Here is a 26,398-nt window from a genome sequence, read left to right on the forward strand (position 1 = left end):
TTCACCCACCCATTCACTAAGGTCAAACACCCTACACCTGCTGTTTGTCCTGCAGACACATTTTAAGACTCGTGGGGATCATGCATTTCAGTCCATAGCACCAATCCTCTGGAATTCTCTACCCGTCTCGCTACGTCTTTCTGACTCTGTTGAGTCTTTTAAAAAACAACTAAATACGTGAATGTTAAGACAGGCCTATGGGTAATCAGGTCCACCCAGTGTACCTACTCATCTATGTTGTATTGTTCCTGGTTATAGCATGATTTTATAATGTTGTCCATGACGTACTCATTTTTTCTTTTTCTTCTTTCATTGTATGTATGCTGTTTTTGTGTTTTTTGTTGATGTAAAGCACTTTGTGACCTTTGTCTGCAAAAAGCGCTATATAAATAAACTTTATTATTATTATCATTATTATTATTATTATTATTTTAAATTAAAGGGGAATCATACGAGATATATGAAATATATTTGGGATCTCAATATTAACCTTTTAGGTTTATTCATCATTTTCCTGCATGGTTTTGTCGATCCACTGCCTGTAATGGACTTCTCCAGTGGGTTGTTGATCTTGATAAATACCACATTGCTTTTTTTGAAAATTGATGCAGCTTTTGTGCCTATACAGTTTTAAATAAATATGTATAGGGAGAGGGGAAGAAAGACACATTCTGTGTCTGAAATCAATCACTGCAGGAAACAGGAAATGTGCTAATTACAGCTAAATAATAAGGGAGAGGCAGCCAATCACAAAAGAGAGAAATTAAGCAAAGGAGGGAAGAAACAAAGGAGAGAAATAGTAACTGAAAAACAATAAAACATAAAATACATTATTAGACAAGGACCATGACATGAAACCCCTTTTCACTGAATGAATTTAATCAGATGTTATGAACAGATGATAAACAGATGATCAGCAGTAAGATTGAAAGCATCATCCAAAGTTTAAAGGAACATCTTTTTTTAACTTAGTTAAGACTTTAATCTCTGATTCTTACAATCTGGGTTTTTTGAAAATGACAGTCTAATTCATTTTTGGAGAACTGGATGATGACATTAGTAGTCCCTTAGTAGACTGGATTTTGATGTTTTGGTTTTGTTTTGGGTGTGAGGTATTTTCCATTAGCGTTTGATTGTATATGGTTGTTTACAGGAAAAAGTCAGTGTTGCCAGGAAAAGAAACAGAGCGCAACCACCCAAAATAAAATCCCAGCTTCCATCAGCAGTCATCTAATGACTATTTATTATTTAATTTATTCCTAAACAACCTGCATGTGTTGGCTTTCTGTATCCATTGTCTTTTCATAAGTGAGTGAGTGAGTACGAACAAGGGCAACACATAGACGAGATCCTCTTGACCAGAAGTCCTATAGCTAACATCTGCTACACTGGAAGCCCTGTAGTGTTAGCGAGGACTCCAATAAGATGTATTGTCATCAGATTACAGCAAATGGTTTCCAAGATCGGCTACCAAATGAGTGTTGTTTAATAAATGGTCAAGTGAATGGTTGCAGGCTGATTTGGCCAGACGGAAAGATTTATTGTATGAGTGTCTTGTGTTTTAAATTGCTTGGCTGGCTGCCTGCTTTACTAATTTAATGTTAGCTAGACTGTTAAAATACTGGCTAACTGGTTTGTCTGTGGACTACAATTGATTTACTGACTTTCTGACTTGTCTGGTTCTTTGGCTCACTGGATGCCTTACTAGCTCACTGGTCAGTCAGTGTCTAAACAGTTAAATGGCTGGTTTTCTGGGTCCTCTGCTGGCTGACTAGATGACTACTTGATAGGTTTACTGGCTGGTCTTTGGTCTTTGTCTCTCCATGGGATCTCTGTTACAGTCTAATCTTATTTGACGAGGTTACACAAACGCACACACACCACACAGGCACACTCACTGTTTATTAGCCTTGAAACGCCACAGGCAGATGAGCTGATGATGTCATGCCTTCCTCTGATTGGTTGATCCTCACTTCCTCCTCCCCCCTCTCTCTTCCTGCCTGCATCTGCTTCTCTCTCCTCCCTCCCTGCCTGCCTCGCTCTGTCAATCCTACGCTCAACACTAACAGCCTCCATTCAACACCACCCTTCTCCCTCTCTCTCTCTCTCTCTCTCTCCCTCTCTCGTCTCTCCTCTCCTCCTCTCTCTGCTCCACTCTGCTCCTGCCAGGAAGATGATGGTGATGATGATGATGTGACACTGTGGCCAGCCAATAATAAGGCGAGGAGTGAGTTTGAGGGGTGTGTCCTGGGGCTGGGTGCTTAGAGCTGATCGATGCTGAGGAGACTGAGCAGGAAGAAGGGGTAAGAGAGAGGGAGATAGAGGAGGGTGGGGGAGGCCTTGTCCGAGCTGTGGAGCGCCGAACCGGGCTTAATAAAGGAGGAGGAAGAGGAGGAGGGAGGGAGGAAGCTATCACCTGTTAGAGGGGGCTCAAACCTGTGCTGTCATGGATAAATATCGACCAAAGAGGCCGACCACCCTGGCTCTGTTCCCTCAACTGCCACAAGCCGGCACCCAGGTAGGGAGGCTGGGAGGATCCTTGTTTTTCAAATCAGTGTGTACGTGTGTGTGTGTGTGTGTGTGTGTCTGTATACGTGTCTATGTGTGTGAGGAGGGGTGGATGCTGTGTTAAGCAGCAGTGACATCAGGCTGAATAAATGGGTTACTGTGTGTTAAGTGTGTGTGTGTGTGTGTGTGTGTGTGTGTATTTCCAGGAGGATGCTGTCTTCGGAATGAGACAGCGTTGGCCAGTCGTGTCTCTGTGTTTGTGAATGCTCTTGGGTGTGTGTGAGTCTTGGCAGTGGGTCAGTTGTGAGAATGGTACGTTTATATCTGTATAATTAGCTCTGACTCGATAAAGGCACATTTTCTCTCCCCGATATGTGGAATATATTCAGGGCACATACCTATTTTTAGGACATTCATACTCATAAGTCAATCTGTATCATGTATCATGCAGCAGACCCACAATAGGTGAGCAGTTTGACTTCTTCAAGGACGCCTTGACAGCTCATATTTACTGGTGGGGAAATTGAGCCTGGTTGGGCTTTTATAACAAGATCCTCTGAGGCAGTCTGCCATTTTGTTAAATACATACAAGTATGGTTAATATAGGTCATCTGTAGCTGTGTCTTCTGGTAAAAAATAGAAGAGCAGGATCATAAAATGTCAAGTCTAGAGGAACATTTCTATCATAACAAGTCCAGATGATACAGCGGTGTAGCTAGCCTTTGCTCCTGGAGGGGTGTTCAGTAATGAGTGCTTTCTTGAGGGATCAAGCAGTAGTAGCAGCAGTACTGTTTTCCTGGTGTATCCCTTTAAATGAGTTGCATCCTTTTGACTGTGTCAGTGCAGATCAGATCAGAGCACCATATCCAGGGTCTCCCTTCAGTTACAGCTAAATAACTCAACACACAGATGTCAGAGTTCCAATGGAGCATCTTTTAACCACAGTTGTTGTGATGTCATTTAGGTGGTTAAATTTGGTCAAATGTACAAGTCCAAATCAGGCCAGGAGATTCCTTCATCATGCAGAACACATGCTGCATCATAATTGTTTGCTGTCTGTTCAAAGAACACAACAGTAGCCGACCTGTAACTGTAACCAACAGGCTCAGGTTTGTATCTGTAGTGTCTGACAACGTAACAGGAATGACCCATATGAAAATGGATCTTTTCTTTCTTGTGTCGCTTAAATATTGTTGTCTAAAGATGCAGGACATGACGTAAAAAGGATGCTGCAGATGTCAGAGTGTAGTGTTAACACAAATCCAAAATGGCGCATAGATCAACAGAGTCCTATTGCGTGATGACAGTTTTTGCCCTTTTATCAATGCTACATGTAAGTGTACGTATTCAAAGGATAAAGAAAAGAGTGGAGAAGAACATACTGGAGAGCAGAAAACAGTGTGTAGCAGTTTCATTACGTGCACAAAGATCAAACCGTCATGCACTGGTCACATGATATAAACCTTATTACAATGTCCACACTTGCATGCATTTTCATAAATAATACCCACTGTGTTCACACATCGGCTCCCCCGTCTTATTGCTAAAGATTTTATATGGGGCTGGGAGGAAACTGTCCTGATAAAGATTGGATAAAGAATTTGGCAGATGGAATTTAACGTGTTAAAATGACTCTTCAAATGCAAGGATATACAGAGGGGTAGATCACCATTATATTATTAACTCATTCAGCTTAACTCGATCAGGAAACTGAATTATCATGCCCTCCTAACTCAACCATGATATCTTCTTTGAAATCTTCCCAACATTCAACTTCTAAAATCTAACAAGATGTCAGCTTGTTGCATTGTTGATAATATCCAACACTGTCCTTAGAGAAATAGTGTACCTAAAGGATGTAATGTGAACGTCTCCTATATAGATGTTATCAGTACAGGTTCATTCAACACTCAATGATCCTCTCCAGCCTGAAATAGAGTGACGATGTGCTGACAGGCAGATATAGAAGGTTATTGTGTCTTCAATTCAATCCTTCACAAGCTGCATACCGGCCCTGCTTGCTTTAATGCAGCAGCACTGTAAGAGCTGTGGACCTGGTCTCAGAGGATTAAGGGAACATATAGAGGCTGCTAGGTATATGCTGCTTCAAAGGGTTTCTCATTTAATCATGTGGGATACTTTTACTTGACTCAAAATGGGTTTTGCACTAAGCCCATCATGAATACTTGAACTTTAAAGGTTGTACGTGATTCTATGCTTTGCTTTGTATGACCCTTATAAGGTCGAAGTAAGCAAATGCATATTAACTTCATAATTCATGTAGAAAAAATGTCCTAACTGATTATCAATAAGAGGAATTAGGAGGGTATTGAGGGCAAACTCTTAGTTATGGCCTATTATGGTGATGTAGATTACAGTACTAATAAGCACCTAATAATGACTACACTACTTAATAATGAATATTAACAATAAGCAGCCAGTATGCCTAATTAGCATGCTAATAAGTAACTAGTTAATGGTGAATATTGACCTTTATTGAAAGTATTACCAGAATGTTTAATCAGAAATGCACTTTAATTGGTTTGTATTTGTCTTGGTGAATCTGGGGTGTTGTAAAAATAGTTAATGTATCTTTTTTGTATTTATTAAACTTTATTACATTTATTTGATTTTTTTTTTTTTTTAAGAACATCCAGAAATTGGTCTTGCACATGATGATGATTTCCTAAATTCTCCAGTTGCAGTTACAGTAATGCAGGACATATGCAGATAGTATACTTTACTATGACCAGTATAAGGAAGGCAAACTGCATGAAAAAGAATGCTTTATATTAATTGTTTAAATCCAATGCTAATACTTTCCCTAATATCAAATACTTACAGCAATTTATACGTGAAGAGTTTACATAATGGAAAAAAAAGTCAATAAAAAGTATGAGTCCATGATCAGCCAGTGGAGTATTGATCAGGTCGTCATGTCAAACACATCAAACGTGCAGTGTGTTGATCATCAGTCAGCTGTAAACTGTGTCCTCAGCAGACTCTCCTGCCTGACAGCTGGACTCACCACAGGAGCTGGATTAGACTAGACCAGATAACACTCACTCTCACTTAACATGTAAGCCCTGCTGCTTACTCAGTCCTGTGCACATGTGTGTGTTCGTGCGTGCGTGCGTGCATGTGTGTGTCTGTATGTTTGTATGTGTGTGTGTGTGTGTGTGTGTGTTTGTGTGTGTGTGCATTTGTGTAGTGATTGACTCTTAGCAGTGAATTAATCACCTAATTGTTAGTTCTAAAATTAGCACGTGTTAGGGAGGTGGCTTCAAGGTGTTAATAGGTTCTGCTCTTTGGGTTGCTCAATACATCTGTTCCAACAGATATAAGCAACATGCATGATAATGTTCAAACTTAAGTAACTACATGTCACTGACTACATGGGCTCATATGAAAGGATAGACGTGAAATGAATTGTCTTGATTTGTTTATTTGTTAGGCTGTAAACATGAGGGCAGGCAGATTTTATAACCTTTCAATCTCTACATAGAAATGTGGAAACTGCATCTGGAAGACTGGATTTGTGTATGAGAGGTGTTCTGGTTTCTGTTTGTAGTCCGAGTAGTAATGACCAATTACATATCAGCAGGCTTTGGTGTGTGTGGGAAACACAGCCATGTGGAGAGCAGCAGATGCAATCCACTGTAATGTAATTTTGGTCCCCATTAGTGGTAATCTGACGGCGATATATTTATCCCTAAACGGATGTCAGCATTCAGGCGCAGGTTATAATCCAAAGATTTAAAAATGTCAACTTGAGTGACAAATCTGCTTGATACTCAATCAGTGTGTAGGTTTCCAACTTCCTGTGAAGCATCAGTAATGATAGATCTGACCTCCATTCAACAAACAAGCATTTTGAAAAGTTGATTTATTATCCCTCTAAGAACAGACCTGACAAAGATTGGATTTTTTTTTTTTTTACTTTTTACAATTCTGTATCATGATGATGTTATTTTAACAACATTAAAGACCCATTAATTGCAAGTAAATCCCAAGACTTTTTTTTTAGCGCATATAGCTGCTTTAAGGCAGTGTGAAGCTTCTATTTAGAGCGAAACTGAGACTCACCAGAAGCAGAAGAACAGGCTCTTGGGGATGCAATCAACCAAATAATGACTTTGTGTATACATCTGGAGGTGTGAATGTGGCTTCCTTATTGCCCTGAATCCATGGACACCTCTCAAGTTGCTTATTAGACGATAAACTATGCCGCTTTATCGTTTCATACACATTCACACGTCGCAGATGAAGAAGCCAGAACCACTTGGGGAGCTTGGGGATCCCCGACCTTCCCGTTGAGAGACGACCGACTCTACCGCTGATCCAATTCTGTCTCTCATTACCGACATTCAAAATACATCAGAAGACATCTTGAAATGTTTATTTAAAAAGACTTCTTTAAACAGTTGTACAGCATGCATCAATCTGCTATATTGTTACTTGTTTTGAAGACATCAGTGGCTATATGTTTCATTTGTTAAGCAATGAAAAGGGAGAGTAGATTAGTGAGAATATATTAGACGCCCATCTCTATTCTTTGCATAATTCTCCTATCTCTGTATAGTAGCAGCTGTATATGCAGACTCATCAGGGCAATGGTGCATTCATGCACTGTAATCTGAGAACTGAGCTGGTGCACTGACTTTCCTTTGCTTTAGACACATTATGAGCAAACATAGACGGGCTGAAAAGAGGGAATGTGAATTTGAAAGATCTGTGAAATACCTAATTGGCATGATACTTTAAGACATGTGCTCCCTAAACACTGCAGTCAGACAGGGGAGTTTACGGCTCGCCTAGAGGATGAGGAGGTGGATTCTACACCTGCTCAGAACAAGTCTAAGTTGCAGAAGAGGGACCATTTTGAAACAAAAGATCAAGCAGCACTCTTTTGCCTCAAGGTGAAGTCTGGCTTCCCCTACATTGTTTTCTGCCTCTGTTTGAGGGAGGAGGTTGTTGATTTAGCATCAGAGGCAGCCATATTGATCTCTAATGTCTGTCTGAAAGTAATTTTAGGTACACTTAGACTGTATGGAGTCTGGTTTCGTGACAGGGCTGATGACATGTTTTTATATCTTACCTGCTCGGGTCTGTCTCCCGTCAAAGAGAAATCCTCTGTTGGTTTTGAAGGTGAGAGATAACCCTTAAAGGAGGTTATTAGCAGGAAGCTGGCTTGTGGTTAAAAACAAAATTCAGTCTAGCCCTAACATTCATAACTATTTATTGAGAAGCTTATAGTATTGACTGATACAAGACTAAATTAAATGTTTTCTTGCAGAAGAAGCTGTATCAGAATCAGGTTTATTGCCAAATTTTTGTCAGAAAAGTTGTGAACAGCAGTATTCCTACAGTCAGGAGACTTAAACAAATAATACAAAAGATATATATGAATGATGTAATACAAGATAATTTTCAAGAGGAGTCATGGAAAAATGTGTCCTGTATACTAAATATTAAACGACAGGTAGTAGCCAGTTAGCTTAGCTTAGCATAGGAGTCGAAACAGGGATCAAAGAAACACAATCAATCTGACTTATCACATATTTGTTCGTCATCGTTTTATCTTCAAACACCAACGTGAGACATGACATAGAGCAGGACGAGGGCCTGAATATGTATTTACTGTTGTGAATATGCAATCGAAGATATTTTTTTTTTCAGTGTGGTTTGCTTGTTTGTTTGTGAGCAAAACTATTCTGTCAGTTTTGTAAGTGTGTGTAGCATATGCCAAACAACAAATCAATACAACTTTGGATCAGATCCCTATCCGACTCACAAGAAAGTGAAAGAGGAAACGACTCAAGAAAAACTAAAATGTCTTCCCTGTGATCATACAGATGTTATTTTATAAAACTTTCCAGCATTCACGTTATCATTGAAAATTGTGATATTTGTTCATTTGTAATATAAAGACTAATTTAAGTTTTTTGGATGCCAAGTATGTGAAATATTTCTAGTTAATTAGGGCCTAGCTGAGACGGTGACACTTTTCAGCCATACTTTAAAATAACTCTGAGTTGTGTTAATTGTTGTCAGACACAAGCCTATAGTGGTTACTCTTACAGATTTCCAAATCGTAAGAAATTTGGACTATTTTATTAAATTTACTCATGCTTTATTAATGTTGTTTAAATGAGAGAATGACGCTCCTATGTTCCCTGTGATAAGACAATGGAAAGAGCAGAATTGGGAAGCCATGAAATGTTAAATGGTAAATAGACAGTACTTATATAGTGCTTCAGTCTTCTGACCACTCAAAGCACTTTGACTCTAAATCACATTCATCCATGCACACATTCATACACTGATAAGGAGGCTGCTGTAATAAGAGCCCATCAGTATTAACTAATCCAATCCATACACATTCAACCGCAGGAGCAATTTAGGTTTCAGTTACTTGGCGAAGAATATTTTGACATGTAAAAGCTGAAGCTGAGGATCAAAATGCCAACTGGCTCTACAATGAGCCTCAGCCAACCCAAAACCATAGTGATGTGATTCCCAACAACGATAGGCAACGTAGAACACAGCAGTTAGACATCATGACATTTTGAGCTCCCCCCTCTGAGTGTAAACATGAGAGAAAAACAGCCAGCGGTTTGTTCTCTTCGACATGGATTTAGTTGATAGTAAAAGTGTTTCCTTTAGATTTAAGTACGCCATTGAAATATCAGATCAGTCTGTTGCTGTTTTTAAGAGAAAGGGATCTGTTTCACATAGAGAGAGAGAAATACTTTGATCTAAACGCACACACACACACACAGATACATGCTGAGTAACCATCCTCACAGAACAGAAAAAGTGTGCATTAGAGAATCCAGATGCATGATGGGATGTCAGCAAGTGAGTCAGCATGACGTGTGAGTCAGCATGACGTGTGGTTCTCCTGACGTTTAGGCTGGTCTGTTGTACACTTCCTGGTTGATGTTCCCTCCTTTTCCTGGCAATGATGTCATGAGAGTGAGGATGATACTGATATTAACAATAATATTAGGATACATTTTTTTATATTATTCCCTTATATACTTATATCGGGGTTTTTTTTTTATCTAGTGAATGTTTCTGTTATTTTGTCTTTTGCGAACTAACAACAACATCCAGGAGGGAACAAAATAACAGACTCTGCCCAATCCTGCCATAAAATATAATTTAAGTTGAGTAAAATATCAGTGCCCGTTTTCTAACATCACTGCCCTAGAACACTGCCTGAAAGTGAAAGCTGACAATGATTCTGATACTATCGTTAGGTAAGGTTAACTAGTTAATGTTAGCTATTTAGCACTCACCTACAGTAGCTATGCTTTGATGCTGAATTTCTTGCCCTTCACTTCTCAATAAGCATGCATTATTGACCCAGCCACATCGAAAATGCTTTCTGTACGTTTGCAGACCTTCATCCTGCAGCAGTGTAAGGGCAAGGACTCTACATTAGATATATGTTACAACGTTACAATGTTACAATTCACTTAGCAGACGCTTTTAGCCAAAGCGATGTAAATCAGTGAGTACAACATTAATCCATTCATACACCGTCAACGAAGTAGCGGGAGCAATGAAGGGTTGAGTGTCTTGCCCAAGGACACATCGGACATGTTGCACAACATGACGTGGACACAATCTATAAAAGACTGATCTTTGCACCCCATAAGTTTCTCATCATTTGATAGTTTTAATCCTGGAGTGAAAGAAAATAATATCTAGACCACCTTTAGCGTCAAACTAGAGAGGCTTTTGTGTGCACCCAAGATGGCACAAGAAGGGTAGGTCTGGCTCTCAGTACACACTTGTGTGCTGGCTAACAAAACCTCCTCTGTGTGTGTGTGTGTGTGTGTGTGTGTGTGTGTGTGTGTGTGTGTGTGTGTGTGTGTGTGTGTGTGTGTGTGTGTGTGTGTGTTGGTGTGTTGAATTGAGTTTTATGCTGCTTTTCTGTCTCTTCAACATCCAGGACTGCATTAACAACAACTCTTTTGGAAAGAAGGACAGCTGGAAGGACTCCCACTCCTCCTCCCCACACATAACAGGTATGGACATAAAATGTATACAAAAAAACAACAACAAACAAACAAAAGATGGAACACTGGGCAGGGAAGTAATGATGGGATTTCTATAGTACACATTTTCTGTTTGAAATACATTTAGCACAAATAGTCACAAAAGGTTGCTTCTTCACTCACACATTGCTGTTAAAAAAACCCTTTCCCTCATGAATTCGACCCAGCGCTACTAGGTGGACGTCCCCGTCGCCGGTGACCATGTTCCGGGCTACCTGGTTGATCCTGCCAGTATATTGTCTGAAAGATTAAGCCATGCAAGTCTAAGTACACACGACTGGTACAGTAAAACTGAGAATGGCTCATTAAATCGGTTCTATTAATTTGAATGGGGTATTCCTCCACTTTTATATAGCCTATTTGATCCTAACAAAATCTTGTTTTTTGGCAAAAACAAGCACTTTTGTCCGTCCTACTTCGATCATGTGCACGAGCACCCAATGATAAGCTGCAGCCATTTAAGCCCATTGTTTTTGCTGGCTGTAGGAATCTACTGGGGATGTTCCAAAAAGTTTCAGACCTACCAGAGATAAAGATTCCAAAATATTTAAAAGGGGACAAGATAACAGGAAACACCATTTAATTGCATGTTATAAAATATAAAAGTGGGGGTGTAAGGCAGATTCTTGAGAATTATGTACAAATGTTCTTGAATTACTTGAATATCATCTAGCATGGATTTTTTTTCTCTGTTCCTGTAACTCATCAAAGATAAACTGCTTACTTTTGGGCTACTTTGATAATCCCTACTCTTACATCTGGTTGCCTAACACTTAATCTGAAATTATTGTTTCATTTCTTGTGTGTAAAGGAGACCTCATACCACCTGATAGCCAACAAAAACCAGAGGACAAAGTCCGACGCAGCACGCGGCGCCCAGCCCCAAAACCCCCCACTGCCAATGGAGCTAATGGAAAAACCAACACTCAGACAGCTGCTGCCGCTGCAGACGCACGCACTCGGCCGCAGGAAAAACAGGGGCTCAGAGCCACACACACAAATCCCTCCAGCACACCAAGGAGTCAGAGGAAAGCAGCAGGAGGAGGAGGAGGAAGAGGCAAAACAGTAGGAAGAGCAACGACAGCGATGAGAGAGAGGACCCTTGGGGACATCAGGGGGAAGGACGGGGTGACAGTGGGGAAGGAAGAGAAAAGAGGAGGAAGACTGTGTGAGGAGTCCAGGGGGAAAGAGAAGGAGAAGAATGGACATCAGAGGTCAAAAGAAACCAATGGACTGAAAAACAAGGGGGTTGATGGGAAAGGAAAAGTAGGTGCTAAAGGGGGTAATAAAGGAGCGGGATTCAAGCTGAATAACATTCTGTGTAACCAGGAAGTTTATCTGCCCGCCATGGTGGTCCCACGTACACCTGTAGCACCAAGAAATCAGGAGAAGACCCAAGACCAAGGTAATGAACCACCCATAGAGCTGGTAGAGAGCAGAGTTGGGTTGCTTTCAAAGTAGCTTCCAACAGTGGTCAAATCAGCATATTACATGTAAGCATATTTTTGTCAAAACTCATCACTGTCATAAGATTTCATTTTTAAATTGCTGAGAAAAATGTTTGAACAAACAACTGCCTCTTTACACACCACGAGACACAGAGCCAAATAAGCAGTTTATAACCAAATAATATGCTGTTACAACAGCTATGTTCATTAGGAGGTCTGTAAATCTGTGTTTTTTATGCCTGGTACCTGACACAAAGCTGATTAAAGAATGACATTTGAGGGCTGAATACAAAACTATTCAAAATGACAAGAAGTCCTGTAAAAAAAAAAGTGTTTAGAATCTTCTCCATGGACATGTTTTCAGTGTAATATATCTATGTCATGCAATAAAATGATTTAAACCAGGGTATAGATCCAAAGTTCCAAACTATTCCCATTTTATTAGATGAATCCAGATTTTTACCCCTGAATACCTTTAATTAATAATAATAAAAATAATTCTTATCCCTATCTGTCCAATTTTGTTTTCCTAGGCCAAAACCATGACAGGACTCAGGACAATCCCCTTGTTCTCTCCCGGTCCAGCAGTGAGGGAGGCTCAAACAGAATGTCCCTCAGCTCAGACACTGAGGGCCCCCCACCAGGGCCCCTGAATCCGTCTCTGTCCCACCGAGCCAACCCTGACATCACTGAGGAAGAGGGGGAAGGAGATCCGACTACCTGCATGAACATCCAGAATGGTCCGACCTGCTGCCTTGACGGCAACAAAAACAGAGAGATGGGCTGTAAAAAGTCAGAGGTTATCACAGGGAGAGGAAGAGGTGATGGTAAGTCTGAGGTGCATCGTACCAACCTTGTCACAAAGGAAGAGTGTGCGGGTGCTCAGACTGTACCAAAGAGTGAAGCTTCAGCGGGTTTAAATTATGACTCTGTTAAATACACTCTGGTGGTCGATGAACATGCTCAATTGGAGCTGGTCAGCCTCAAGGACTGCTTGCACGGTTACAACGAGCACAATGATGACAGCGATGCAGAGACAGTCTATCAGTCAGCCAATGAGGAGGAAGACCCGGAGTATAAGGAGGAGAGGAGGAGGAGAGAGGAAGCGAGGCAGGAAGGTAATGACACAGATTGATTTCTTAGAAGGATGAGCCCAATTCTGCCACAAAGCAGTAGTGTGTTGTAACGAAAGTGGTTTAACTTCTTCGTAAAGATTGCTTTTTCACTATGTTGATTTTCCTAAACCAGAACAACTGAGGTTAGTCTCCGATTCTCAGACTCTTATCATAGAGTTAAAGGGCAGAAAGTTACAGTTCTGAGTGCTTGCTCGAAGGCTTGCTCAAAATGGGCTACGGCCAGTACTAGTCCATGGACTAGTAGTTTGTGGTTGAAGTTGTTTAATGACACAGTGTATCAAAATAATGGAAACCTGATGAGGAATGACATCAGCACCAAGAACAAGTTTTTCAAACACAAGCATAAGTTTGTCTTTAGTTGACATGATAGGTCACAGCTTAATTGATGAATCTACGGAAGGGATGTACCAGAGGACGTCTCACCCTATGTATGAATTATGCAATTCATTATTATCTTATTGAATGATTTTCAGGCTGTTTTTTGTTTTCCTTCTTAGAAAGGTAGAAATGAAAAATGGTTGGCAAACACACCTTGCTTGCCTGTCCAAGCAAAGTCTATCTTTGGAAAACAGTGTAGGGAGCCTGTGGCCCATTGATATAAAGCCCATGCCTTCACAGTTTTTTGTTGGTATTATAAACTGGGTATAGAAATGAGATTGAAAACCATGTCAAAATCACAGGCATCCCTCAAACCAACAGTGGGTGATCCTCATGAGAGAGTAAATGAAAATAAAGTAGTGTTTCTCTGTCTCTGTGAATTGTTATTGATGGCAACTATATGGGCAAACAATAAAGAAAAAGTTGAACAATGACAAATTAAACTTCAAATATAATTAGTAATGCACAGGAGAGAACTTCACTTTGGGGGAGGAAATAGACAAACTGTTGGCCTGGAAGCTGTTTGTATCTCTATTAGATTGAGTCCAACCGCAACTATTGCTTGTTTTCACAGATGCTGCCGGTGTTTAAACAGGCATTTTCTTGATTAATATTTTTAGTAAGCAATAATGCATTTGTATTTTTTTTTAAAAAGTCAAAACATAGGGTAAAAAAGGGAACTAGTAGAGGACCCAATACTATGCCTTGTGGAACACCACTAAACAGATAACATTGATCTAGATGACTGTGTAGATATAGAAATCAAACCTGGTTGACCTGGTTGTTGATTTATGTTGCTTTAAGTTTAATCTTTTCTTCTTCTATGCTTAAAGAAAGGAGAAAAGAGGAGGAAAAGCAGAGACTTGAGGAGGAGGAGTCCAAAAAGAGGAGGGAAGAAGATATGCAGAGGAGGAGGGAGGAGGAGGTGAAGAGAAGGAGGGAAGTTGTGGCTAGAATCTGCAAGCAATCCAAAGTCATATCGACCATAACCTCAGAGGAAGAAGAGTCTAATGGAGGAAGAGCCGAAGCTTCCAGGAGTAGGAAATTCCTCAACCTATTTACTAACAAAGGCAGCAATTACAGTGCCACAGGTAAACAAAAGAGTCAGAGTTTTTATCAACGATCAGCTAACCCATTAAAGTAGTTATTTTAGACGTTCTGATCAACAGTTTACATCTTCCATTTTTGTACTGTACAGATCGTAAAGAGAAAAGATAAGAAACTAAAGTTAAAAGAATGGCCAATCAAAAAACAAAACATCACATTGTTTAGGTTAATAGGTAGGGAGGGTGCAAGTTCTTACATTACCTCTATGTATATCTTTATATCGTTGCAGAATTTTGATTTTACTCGCTAATTAAACATTACTTCAAATTATATGTTAATTTGAAAACCGATGACATATCAAAGCATCAAAAGCTCTGAAGTTTGTTAGCTCATTTGTGAAGATTAAGACAGTGTTCTGCTCTTCATAAATCTACATTTCTATATGAATTGGTTGGTCAGATTAATCAGGGTATTTTGATCGGCTAGTTCTGGAGCTGTCAAGGTTGCAACAGGGTCAGCACTTAGAACCACAAAGGTAAGGGCAGTGACAGCTGGTGATGGAAACGAGAATCTTCCATAGACCAGATCATTACATTTTAGTTCAACCTGAGCAGTTCACACAGGCTGCCAAGGCTGGGTCCTTCATAGACTGAGTCCACCAAAAGATGTTATCCCCAAAATGAGACACTGTTTACGTCTTGTGTTATCTAATGGAAACTAGCTATTAGCTACCTAGCACCTGCCTTAAGAAGAACAAACACCCTGATAATCAAATAGAGTTACCATTGGACATGTTTTTTTCCGGCCGTATGCATGTGGCTGTTTTGAATGAATTTAGCTCAGTAGGGATGCATTCTCCTTTAGTATACTGATTAGGTAACAGGCATTATCTCCTCCCATGCATATCTTGGAGGGCAGAAATAGTTATGTTTAATACAAAAGAAACACAAGAAACTAAAACTAGTCAAAATGGACAGTGGCTCAGCAGGCCTCATGCTATTGCCTTGTCGGTTTTTCAATCTCAGGACATAATGAATGTAGTTCCTGTGATTAAGACAATGTTTAAATGCATAGAGTTTGTTTGAATTACATTAATTCTTGTCTACGGAGGAAGTAAGAAAGGCTATTATAATGTAATTACGAATTTTTCAATAACCACCCGTAGACCATAACCATTACTAAGTCAGTCAGAATTTGACTACTTTACTGTTTTTTTCATAAAGGAATAAATGTGACACATACACTTGGATGAGTTGTTTTGTTGTGTTTATTGTTAGAACAAAATCAATGCTGTGTCTTGCAGGGGCTGCATCATTCGGCATGTTCTCCTGTGTTTTGGATGGAGTGGAGAGAGAGCAGAGCCACAGAGCTGCCTACCGGTAAACAAATAAACATTCCAAAAGGAATAGTGTCTTGTCCAAATAAACTAAATTCAAAGTTAAGTGTACTTTCTTATGCCGATTTTCAGGTTTGTCCCTCGTCATGCCGATGAGCTTCACCTAGAGACAGATGACCCCGTGTTGGTGTTGAATCAATGTGAGGACCTGTGGTGTCAGGGTTACAACATGAGGACTGGAGCTACTGGAATATTCCCTGCCTTCTACGCTGTCAAGGTGTCCAAAGATAGTGACCAAGGTACATAGAAAAAAAAAAACTGGTCTGTAGAAACAGATTATTACCACCATCATCAACATCATTTTATAAACATGTTTATTCTCCTTCCTTCTCACAGTCCAAAGAGATGGTTGGACAGAGCAGTTCATGGTGAGATTCCTCGGTTCAGTTCAGGTCCCCATCCATACAGGCAACGACGTGCTGTGTGCTGCAATGCACAAGGTACGTCCATACAGAAAACTATTTGGTGACTTATCGTGTCTTAAACCTCCTGTACTGATTGCAGGTTAAGCAGGATGCATGACCATTTCAAATATGTTTCATAATAAGGATTGAATGATAAATATGTCCGATAGTGTTGCAAAGCAGCAGTAGCTACCATAAGCTAGCTGATTTACTGTACATTGATTATTAGAATTTGCAGCTTGAAATTTTCATAGTTTTGTAAAGTCTGCTGCTTTTGCCCCCCACCTCACCGCCCTGCAAAGTGTTACAACAGCAGGTTATTGCACAACATCAGTCTATGTTTTGTTATGTCACTGATGTCACTGAAAGTGATAGCCAAAGGCATTACATTTTTAAATAGTCTATCAGCCCAGATGTAAGCCCATTTGTCTGACTGCCCCATTATCAGATTGTCAGATATTAAGATATCTCAAGAATGCCTCGAAGGATGTTCTTTCAATCAGGGCCAAAAAGTTTACATGAACTAAAGGTTTTTGAGGGGTCAAATGTCAATTTGTTCCCTGAAATAAACATTTTTGTACATAAGTTGAGACATTCTCTTGAATGGGGCCTCTGCTGTAAATACTGATGGTGCCTGATTTTCTGTATGCATACTTATGCCTTTTAGTTACTTTTTGTTTTGTTTAGGCAATGTATTCTCTTAGTTATTTTCAGTTTACAAATTGAAATTGTTATATGCAACCCCATTTCCAAATTACATTTCCTTAAACACATCAAATGGGAAACATTCTCAGTCTTTTTGTCTTACTTTTATAGAACCACATGTTTGCTCTTGTGTTTTTTCTGTTAATAAAATGTCTTAATTAGCTTCTGAACACGCTAACATTTTACTAGAAACGTACTTACTTTACTTCCAACACAGGACCAATATATGCTTAGAGTTGTAAGTTAGAAGAGAGCTGTGCCTGTTTCAGCTCAACACTGTGTTTTCTCAAAATCCTTCACTGGCTCTTAATCCTGCATAAGGACATTAAAGCACAGAGCTGGCTACTTAAGCTCAAAGTATAATGGACACACTTTGTTCACTTCACGTTCTACATTTTACTATCAACTTGAAGCACTTAGTTGAATAAGATGGAATTTTATGAATCTCTGTGGTGAAATGATAATCACCGGGCTCAGGGCAGAGTAAGATGGTGAGCTCTGATGGACCCTCTCTGCCTCTTAATGTGGTGGAGAGGTTAAAGTCCAGTAACTAAAAGTGGATAGGCTAGTGGTTGTGTTGCGCGCCACATGTACAGAGGCTGTAGTCCTCCTCACAGTGGCTGCTGGTCAAACCCAACTTCTGCCCTTGGCTACATGTCTTCCCCTACATTTCCTGTCTCTCTTCAGCTGTCCTTCCTAATAAAGGCAAAACAGGCCAACAAATAAAATATATTTAAAAGAAGTAAAATAGCTTTCTTAAAATGCTAGTGTATTTCTACAAGATGGTTGTACTTCCTTTTGTGACACTCTCCCAGCATTTGAATAAGAAAAAAATCATTTTCAGTTTCTTGAGTAAAGTAGTCCCTCAAATATAGTGCTCAATTACCTCATCTACAATGGCCTACTTTTACTCCAGCTACAAGTAACACTATGAACACTATTTTTGATTACAAAATGGTCAGACAGCAGCTTGTTTGAACTACTTCCAAACACTACAGACTACTCCAGTTATGTGACTGACTGATTCTCTGATCATTTGTGTGAACAGGTGGCGTGTAACAGGCGGTCCACAGGTCAGCCTCCTCCAAACTGTGTGCTGGAGGTCAATGTGAAGGGTGTAAAGATCACCGTCCAGGACCAGTGTCACTCCGCGCACAGGGTGAGAGTGCACTACTATAACTACTATGTTACTCCTTCCTTTTAAGTGTCAAATCCTTTCATATACAGTATGGCTAAAATGCTACAGCAGGTAATCAAAATGTTTAGTGAGTTGGTCAGAAGTAACTCAAAAAGTGATTATAATGGGCATTTTCTGATAGTTCCTAGAACCCGATTAATTAAAACCTTTTTAGTTCCCGCTTCAGAGTGTGTAGTTCTCAGGACACTTCTTAGTGGATAGTTCCTCTTCACCTGTTTGGTCTCAAAACACCTCATGTAAACTATGAATACTACTTGCTTAACTTATGACATGATGTTAGCAGACAAACAAACACCAGCTAAAGACTTGAAGGATTATAACTTTGATTATTTATCTCTATCACAGGGGGACCAGTGTTTCCATTTCTTCCAGTTGAAGAACATCTCCTTCTGTGGCTGTCACCCAAAACACAGCAAGTGAGTGGAACTACTGAAGAGTTTTTAATTCAATATATTTGCCTATTAAGAAATTCCAAAATGCTTGAATATCTGATTGTTACAATTTGCATCATGACATCATCCATTAATATTAGTTTCATTTATATACTATAATTGCTGCTATTGTTTTTGTATTTTCTATTTGATGCTTTAGCAATGTTCTCTTTGTTGCATTCATGCCAGTAAAGCTTGATGAATTGTTTACTGGCATTTTTTCTAATGACAAATACACACATTTAAGCTTCTTGCTTCTTCCTAAGCACTTGTTTTATTTCGAAAAAGTTTTGTATTAAGTCTTAACCGCGTGTTTCTCCCTGGTATTGTGTTGCAGGTATTTTGGTTTCATCACCAAGCATCCTGACCAACAACGCTTTGCTTGTCATGTGATGATGTCAGAGACAACGTTGTATCCTCTGGCTGTGTCTGTAGGGTAAGGCCTTTGTCATGGTAATAGATATTTATCACCTATTTTCTGACTGAGGGCGTTCTGTCCATGTAGCACAGGAGTGAAACACAAAACTGACAACATGGGACTTAATCTTAATTAGAAAGTAGTTAAACTAACTAACCTAAACTGTAAATTGTTCGTTTTTGGGAGTTATGCTGAAGTTTTTTAAAGCTCTAACCACATCAAACAAACTTCTGTTCACCTCCATTTAGTCTGGATTGAGGCACAGATCTCGGAAACAGATATCTCAAAACTTTGTCCCTAAAAAGGACAAACTAAATGAAGGCACTCATATCATGGAAATATCTGCATTGGAGGGGATTGTAACCCAAAACAGCTGAGCTGTTGCTGATGCAGCTTCTTTCTTGGCTGTTGATGACTCTTTTTGAGAAGTTCGTACAGTGCCCCTAAAAGCTCAACACACTGCAGCTTGAGATAACATCACAACATCTGAAACAGGCATTAAAGTCTCTCTGCAATGCCACCAGACTACAACTACAAAAAAGTACTTCTTCATTGTACAACACAAACTGCAGGTCAACAGCCTACTGAATTGTATTTTTTATTTATTTTTGAAACTTTTTTTGTATCATGGGGTGGCTTAGTTCAACTTGCTTTAACTTGCTTAGTGAACTGGAACGGATCAAGTCTGGAAATTGCTCTGGTTTAGATGGAGAGGTGCTAGTTCACTTCCTGAGCACTTCCTGAGTTTTTTGGGAAGGCGATGAGCCGAGGTGCCCCTAAGCTAGCCACCGAACGTCCATGCGCTCAGTAGTGCTCGCTGTGGGCAGCCCCCTCACTCTGACACCTCTCCATTAGTGCATGTCCATAGGATCCTGTTTGTGCATGTGTGTGTATTTCAGCCTATGTGTGTGTTGCATGTTCAAATACTATGATGTGTAACATTTTGTTTAAAGCTTGGCTTGGCAAGAATAAAGCACAATAACACAAAGAAATGTACTGGTCAAGTCAGCAGTAGATCAGCACATTGCCACATAATAAGAAATAAAGGTAAAATGAGTGGTTTTGTAAATGGAGTCTGTTGGTTTTAAGGAGAGCAATGCAACAGCTGCTGTGGCTATAAAACGTGGGTGTGCTTAAATCAGATACATTTACCCTCTTTTTTTGTACATTTTTGTCTCTTAGCCTTTATGTAAAACTAGGGCTAAGGTTTGTGAGAAAAAAAATCTCCTCTAATCTTCTGTTTCCCTCTTGTGTTGTCCTACAGGAAGGCCTTCCAGCAGTATTACAAACAACACGTCGGTTACTCCTGTCCCACTGAAGACATCTTCATTGAATAACACCTGCCCCCCTCTCACACGATGTACTGAATACTCACTATGTGCATGTAAGCCCAGTCTTACACCACAAACTGGATCACAGATATATCTCCGTGCATGGTGGATTTCTTTTCTTAGTGGCATCCAGTGATACAGCAATCTTCTCCTTCCTTTGGCCGTGTCACAATAGAAAAACCTCTTTGGATGGATAGGATCAAACAAGCTGTTCCTGACTATGAGAGCAAATGTAACATAGACCTCCCCAAAAACAAATGCAAATATTTGATAGTGATATATTTTACGAGCTAAAATTACTGACAGGTAAGTATTTGATGTAAAACAGTAGGGATAGCCTTCAGGATGATGGAGGTAATTTATTGACAGAATATTTAGAACATAGTGTTTGGGCTTGCAGAGTCAGTTTGGCAACTAATCAATGAAATAAAACATTAACCAAAAAAATAATTCCTCCAAAAATAAGATGGTAATAATGGTCGAACGCTAAATTCACAAGGATTTCAACTTCTGGGACAAAAAATGTCATCAAAGATTTATGGCAAAATATCAAAATTTATTGTCTAAATATGATATATTTTTACTATTTGTAAACCAATATTTTAATATAGCCATTCAGTGAGGTAAGCTAAACCCTTTTACATTTTAAATGGACAAATACACCAATAACGTTTAGTCTTATTTTATGTCAGGGCACAAGTGTCTGTCTCTGCAGCTCGAGTTCAAAACCAATTCTAAAAAGCTCAGAATATTTATTCCAGTGTGCAAACCAGTGAATTTATATGCAAAGGTCTTGTAAATATGTGAACCACAAGGAAATTGGCTTGCATATTTTGAAAGAAACTGTAGCTAAATTTAGTTATTTATGAAAGTTGTGTTCATACCAAAAGCAAAGCAAAGTTTTACCTCAGTATTTGTATTTCATCATTTTGGGATGACTTGTTTTTATTTATATTGGTATGACAGAATTACCAGGCCCTGTTGTGTCTGGTTTCAAAACATTATTTATAGGCACCCAGCTTTTTCATTTCATCGCCTTCCCAAAAAACTATGTCTGGATTAACGTTACTTTACTATGAGATCCCGTATCATATAAAATACACTTTACAATTTTTTTTCTAACACTAATATGTGTCTCTCACCTGTCGACAAACCCCCCCAATTATGGGAAAAGTCCATCCTCTCCGTCTTTTCTCCTCTTTTCAGAAAATGTGTGCTCAAACAGACCGTTTGGAGATTTTCCCTTTGTGACATCAAAAAGGGCAGTAACCCCTCACCCAGCTGGGTGACACTCGCACAGCTAGGTGTTTCTTCTGTCCTTTGAGTCTGTCTTCTATATAAACAATAGGGTATAGTGCAAGAAAGCAGGAGACACATCACACCTGTTAGATCACCCTGGACTCAGCGTGTTACCTGGATAACAGATAAACACAAACCTCTGGCATTGTGTGCAGTTGCAGAACCTCTGTCCATCTATCTCTATGAAGCTGCAGTTGAACTACACCACTACACCTATACAGTATAGCTAGTCACATGTCAACAGAACTCTGGCAAATTATGTCGGTATAAAAACACAATCAAAAGATTTATGTGCAATTTAACTACAATAATCAAGAAGGAATAATGCAGAAAAATGCTACATCATATTGCAAATGTGTAAAATCAAGAAAAAATTCATGCAATTTTCAGTTTCTCTGCAAGAGGACAAGTTAACAAATCTAACTAATTTTGGAGGTTGTATTAACTGTTCTTTTGAAATCATAAGACATGATTCTATCACTGGATTGCACATTTTTAATGATTTACATGATAATGTCAAAAACACAGTTATTATTTTTTGCATGTGATTTGTAGAATAACATTAATCAAATGATAAGTTGCCTCGCTTTTGGTCTGAACACAGCCAACACAGACTTCTTTGTAAAAATAAAAAACCTTTTTAAAAAATCTGTCTATGTAACAGCAACAAATGGTTGCTTAATTCATTAAACTGGATTCTAAAATAGGATAAAGCTCATCGGACAATGCTTGCATTTGAACCTAAATCTTCTGTCTTTAAATTACCGTCATACTTGATATATTACTAAAAAGGGCTTCTTCTTAATATAAACAATTCCCACTTCAGTATAAAAGGCAGCGCTCTGAAGAAATGTATTATAAACCAATTAACCTGCTTGGTTTTTCTTTTGCACGGATGAGGACAGAATGATGTTTCCAAAAATGTTATATAGAGTATATTTATCTGTATCTTAAAAGCCCAAGCCCTGACAATCTACTGCTGGAGTCGTTTGGAGTTGCTGTGAAGGTGCCTCATTTCTCTTTTTGCTGCTTCATGTTCCTTTTCTTCCACACGTGGTTCCATGCAGGGTTTCTCTGGTTGAGCAAAGACATGATTCCATTAACTCTGTGTACTAACCAGGCCCAAATGACGCTGTGCAATTTAGTGCGTGACTGTGTGTGCAAAACAACAGACTGTGAGGATGATGGATCGCTGTGCTGTCATGTCCGAGTCTGTCCTCAGCACTTTCTTAAGTTCACATTTCTTTTGTTTTGCCTGCTCAAATCTAGGTCCACAGTCATGGTCAAATGAACAAAAACACACTGATATTAGATGTTAATACAGTATGTATGTTTTATACGGAAACTTGGCTTTTAAAACCGTATCCACAAAATCTAACCCAAAAATCTGTCCTAGTTGGCCAAAGAAGGATTTCAATTTCCATTCACTTCCTCCATTAGCTCCAGACTTAAAGCTGCACCAATCAATATTTTTTTTACCTCAACAGATCATGTGACTTTGTTAACAGGGATGCTTATTGTGGTCGACCCTACAGAGCATAAGTGTCCAACAATGCAGTTGCCTTCAGTTTTAATGAGATTTTTTCATGTCTTTTGGACAATTGTCTTGGTTTCCCTGCACACATATACACCCCTCAATCCTTGTCTCTACTAGCAGGCAACTATTTCCAGCTAAAAAGCTCCAGTACTTCAGATTTAATACCAGGTCATCTAGACATGACTCAGAACAATGAAAGTGTTTGGTGTCTAAATGGACAAATATTCCAAACACATCAGCCATGCGTGCTCTGATACTGTTGTGCAGTATTTTAACTTATCCTACTTTCCCCAAAAGATTGAAATATTAATTAGTGCAGCTTTAAGATCCAGAATTTGAACTGTAGGCCCCTCCAGGCTCCTTTAGGCCTTTATACCAGCCACTGAGTGGTGCACAGTAAAGCTCATTTGCCGTTGTTGTCGTCAGACCAACGCAGTTGTAAGTTTTAATGCTGAGTAGAAAATCTACTTCAAACCATCTCATGCCAATGGGATTGTCAGTTATACAATACAGTCTGGTCAGGTTAATTGTAGGTGCATTGCTGTCTTAAGCTAGTGGAAAGCATCTGACCGGTAAAAACCTGGTGTAAAAGGAAATGGTGCAGTGTTGTCCTGCAATTTTAAGGGCACATTTCTAAATAGTAAGATGCGCCTTTGTAGCAGGTTAACAACCCCTCTATTTTGTACTAACACACTTAAATAGACTATCTGCAATGCCTCTGCGCCTTACACTGTGCTCAGATTATGCACTGTTCACCAACAAAAGTGCAACTGGACACACCTGTACCATGCACTTTACAGTAATGTGCAAGAGATCATTTGAAAAGGGTCCTTTGACTTAGAATTCGGGCCAATCAGAATGCATCCTCAAAAGCAGTATAACTATAGAATATGAGGAGATTTGAGCAGACAAAGCCAATGGAAAATTACCATGACATATTTTATGTTTGGAAAAAATACAGTGCCTAATTTTTTTTTCTGGTGTATAGTGAGTATGACTGTCCTCAGTATTTACTGTTGAATTCAGATATCTCCAAATCACAGAACAGAAATGGATACAACGGCCAGTCTCATGAGTAGTTATGTAAAGGATAGGACTTAGTACACCAATGATGGCTGCCATGGACATGAAATACTGTAATGACACTCAATAGAGCTAATATATGGCCCCATTATGGGTTGAACAGGTTTACAGAGCTTGTCTCTCAGTCAGTAAGTTGTCTAATGATGTTTGGTTGTTCCCATAGTTACTTTAGAACTGGTCAGTATTGCTATTGAACGTCATTTATCTTAAGTTATTATAAAGCAACATTTTGGTGAGACTCAGACTTTAGTTGTTGATTAGGTTTACAGCTGCTTTTAGTTGAAGCAGCATTAAAAGTCTTTACTGAGTTTTTTCTGGAAAAATCTTTGTCCCATGATCTGACTGCTTTTGTAGCCAAGGAAGGATAATCGTACAAGCCAAAAGGTTGAAAGGTCCTGAATGTCTAAGAGACATGCAGAGTATGGATATTGATATTTGCTGAACCTTTAACATTGGACACACTGCCATTCATTATTTTAGATTGATCTTAAATTATATTTTACTGCAACGGGAATGTTACATTGTCAAAGTATGAAAAGTTCAGTTTGCTCTATGATTGATGGCAGACTTCAACATTTAATAGAGGAATTCACTATTTTACAGTATGCTCCATATGTTCATCTTCATGGCAGCCATGTCTGGTGCACCACAGGGAGTAGTTCTGATCCACCAGAAAGTGTCCTTTTTATGAATTCAACTTTTGTGATTCTAACACCGAGGGGATCTATTGTACATGACTCATTAACATAGCTATATCCTGTATGTATGTACCTATGTATGTATGTATGTTTGGTTGTAAAGGAGTTATTATTGTATGCTGTAGGTTTGAGCAAAACCTGGGTGTAACACCGCATGATATCAATGTTGTAAAATGAAAACGCTCAGAAGATGCACAGACGTGTCAGTACCATGGTGGTTATTCTTGTCAATAAATCACGTTTACAAATGCACAGAAAGCCCATGTTCTTTTGTAGGTATCAACTGATATTCTTCTTTTTTTGTATCAAATGTACGTTTTCAAGACTTTATCCATAATTCTGAAATTTATTTGATTTAAAAGGCCTGACATGAATCTGTTGGAGGAGAAAACTTGAGAAATTGACATTTAGTGAATGGTCACATACAAGGGGCGTGGCCAGAGGGAGGGCCAGGGGCATTGAAAATCTTATTGGCCACCCCAAAAGCCATATTTGCTATATTGGCTATTTGCCTATTAAGTTGACTTCCACTATTCTGTCAGTTTTCAACAGGCTGCTGATAGTTTTCTTCACGAGCTAATGTAGTATATTTCTTTTGTTAGTACTTTCAGTTGTAAAAAATAATATTTTTCTCTGAGACTTATTTAAAGTTGTTTAAAATGTGACCTTTAACAATCCATATTTTTTACGTTTTAAGATTTCTTATTCACATAAGAGGATTCATATTTTCAAAAACACAATTGGTGGATCGCATACGGCTTGTTCCCATCCTCCTAAAAAAGGTTATGTGTTAAATACTATGAACACATTCATAAGGATGCTTATGTTGGTGTGTTTGCAAAGTTTCACTTGCATTAATTATAGTGTTTAAAAACGTAAACAAAGCAACAGCTCAGAGGAACACAACATTGATTCAGTTTGCTCTTGTGTGAAGGTATCCAGCATCAGGGCTCTTAGTGCTAAGAACAGTCAGCTTCTTGTGACTGAAAAGAGTATTGCAGTATTAAGATACGAAAAACAAATCACCCTAAATTATTTTTTCTTTCTTATCCCTCCGGGCTTCCATACAGAAAAATATTTAATATGACAAGGATTTATATAATAAACATGTAAAACAAAATGATTAAAAACTAAAAGTACATATTTCCATATTTATAAAGAAAGATTGAATGATACTTCAAAAGACAAATAATCTGAACAGAATTCGCCATTGTAATGGTCTGAGGAAAATAAATACATTTATGCATTTCTGATGTTGTCTAATTGTTTCAACCTTTTAGTAAATCTGTAGCTACACTGCCATCTACTGGCT

The 26,398-nt window shown here is 39.0% G+C and overlaps 1 protein-coding gene across 2 annotated transcripts; it reads left to right on the forward strand.

Annotated features, from left to right (window-relative positions):
* Nucleotides 1-2,067: 2,067 nt before the first annotated feature.
* mapk8ip1a (mitogen-activated protein kinase 8 interacting protein 1a) lies at nucleotides 2,068-25,344 on the forward strand. Of its 2 annotated transcripts, none has more exons than XM_029280656.2 (12): nucleotides 2,068-2,518; nucleotides 10,472-10,547; nucleotides 11,389-11,982; nucleotides 12,559-13,143; nucleotides 14,373-14,630; nucleotides 15,890-15,965; nucleotides 16,055-16,221; nucleotides 16,319-16,422; nucleotides 18,140-18,250; nucleotides 18,635-18,705; nucleotides 19,058-19,156; nucleotides 20,403-25,344. In XM_029280656.2, exons 1-12 carry the CDS (start codon nucleotides 2,447-2,449, stop codon nucleotides 20,473-20,475), a joined length of 2,286 nt encoding a protein of 761 aa, XP_029136489.2. In that variant the 5' UTR covers nucleotides 2,068-2,446; the 3' UTR covers nucleotides 20,476-25,344. The 2 variants fall into 2 exon arrangements, with proteins under 2 accessions (XP_029136489.2, XP_020506917.3); XM_020651261.3 differs by having other exon boundaries at nucleotides 2,070-2,518; nucleotides 12,559-12,852.
* Nucleotides 25,345-26,398: the final 1,054 nt, after the last annotated feature.

Source organism: Labrus bergylta, chromosome 7 (assembly GCF_963930695.1).
Source record: "Labrus bergylta chromosome 7, fLabBer1.1, whole genome shotgun sequence".
Classification (NCBI taxonomy): Eukaryota; Metazoa; Chordata; class Actinopteri; order Labriformes; family Labridae; genus Labrus; species Labrus bergylta.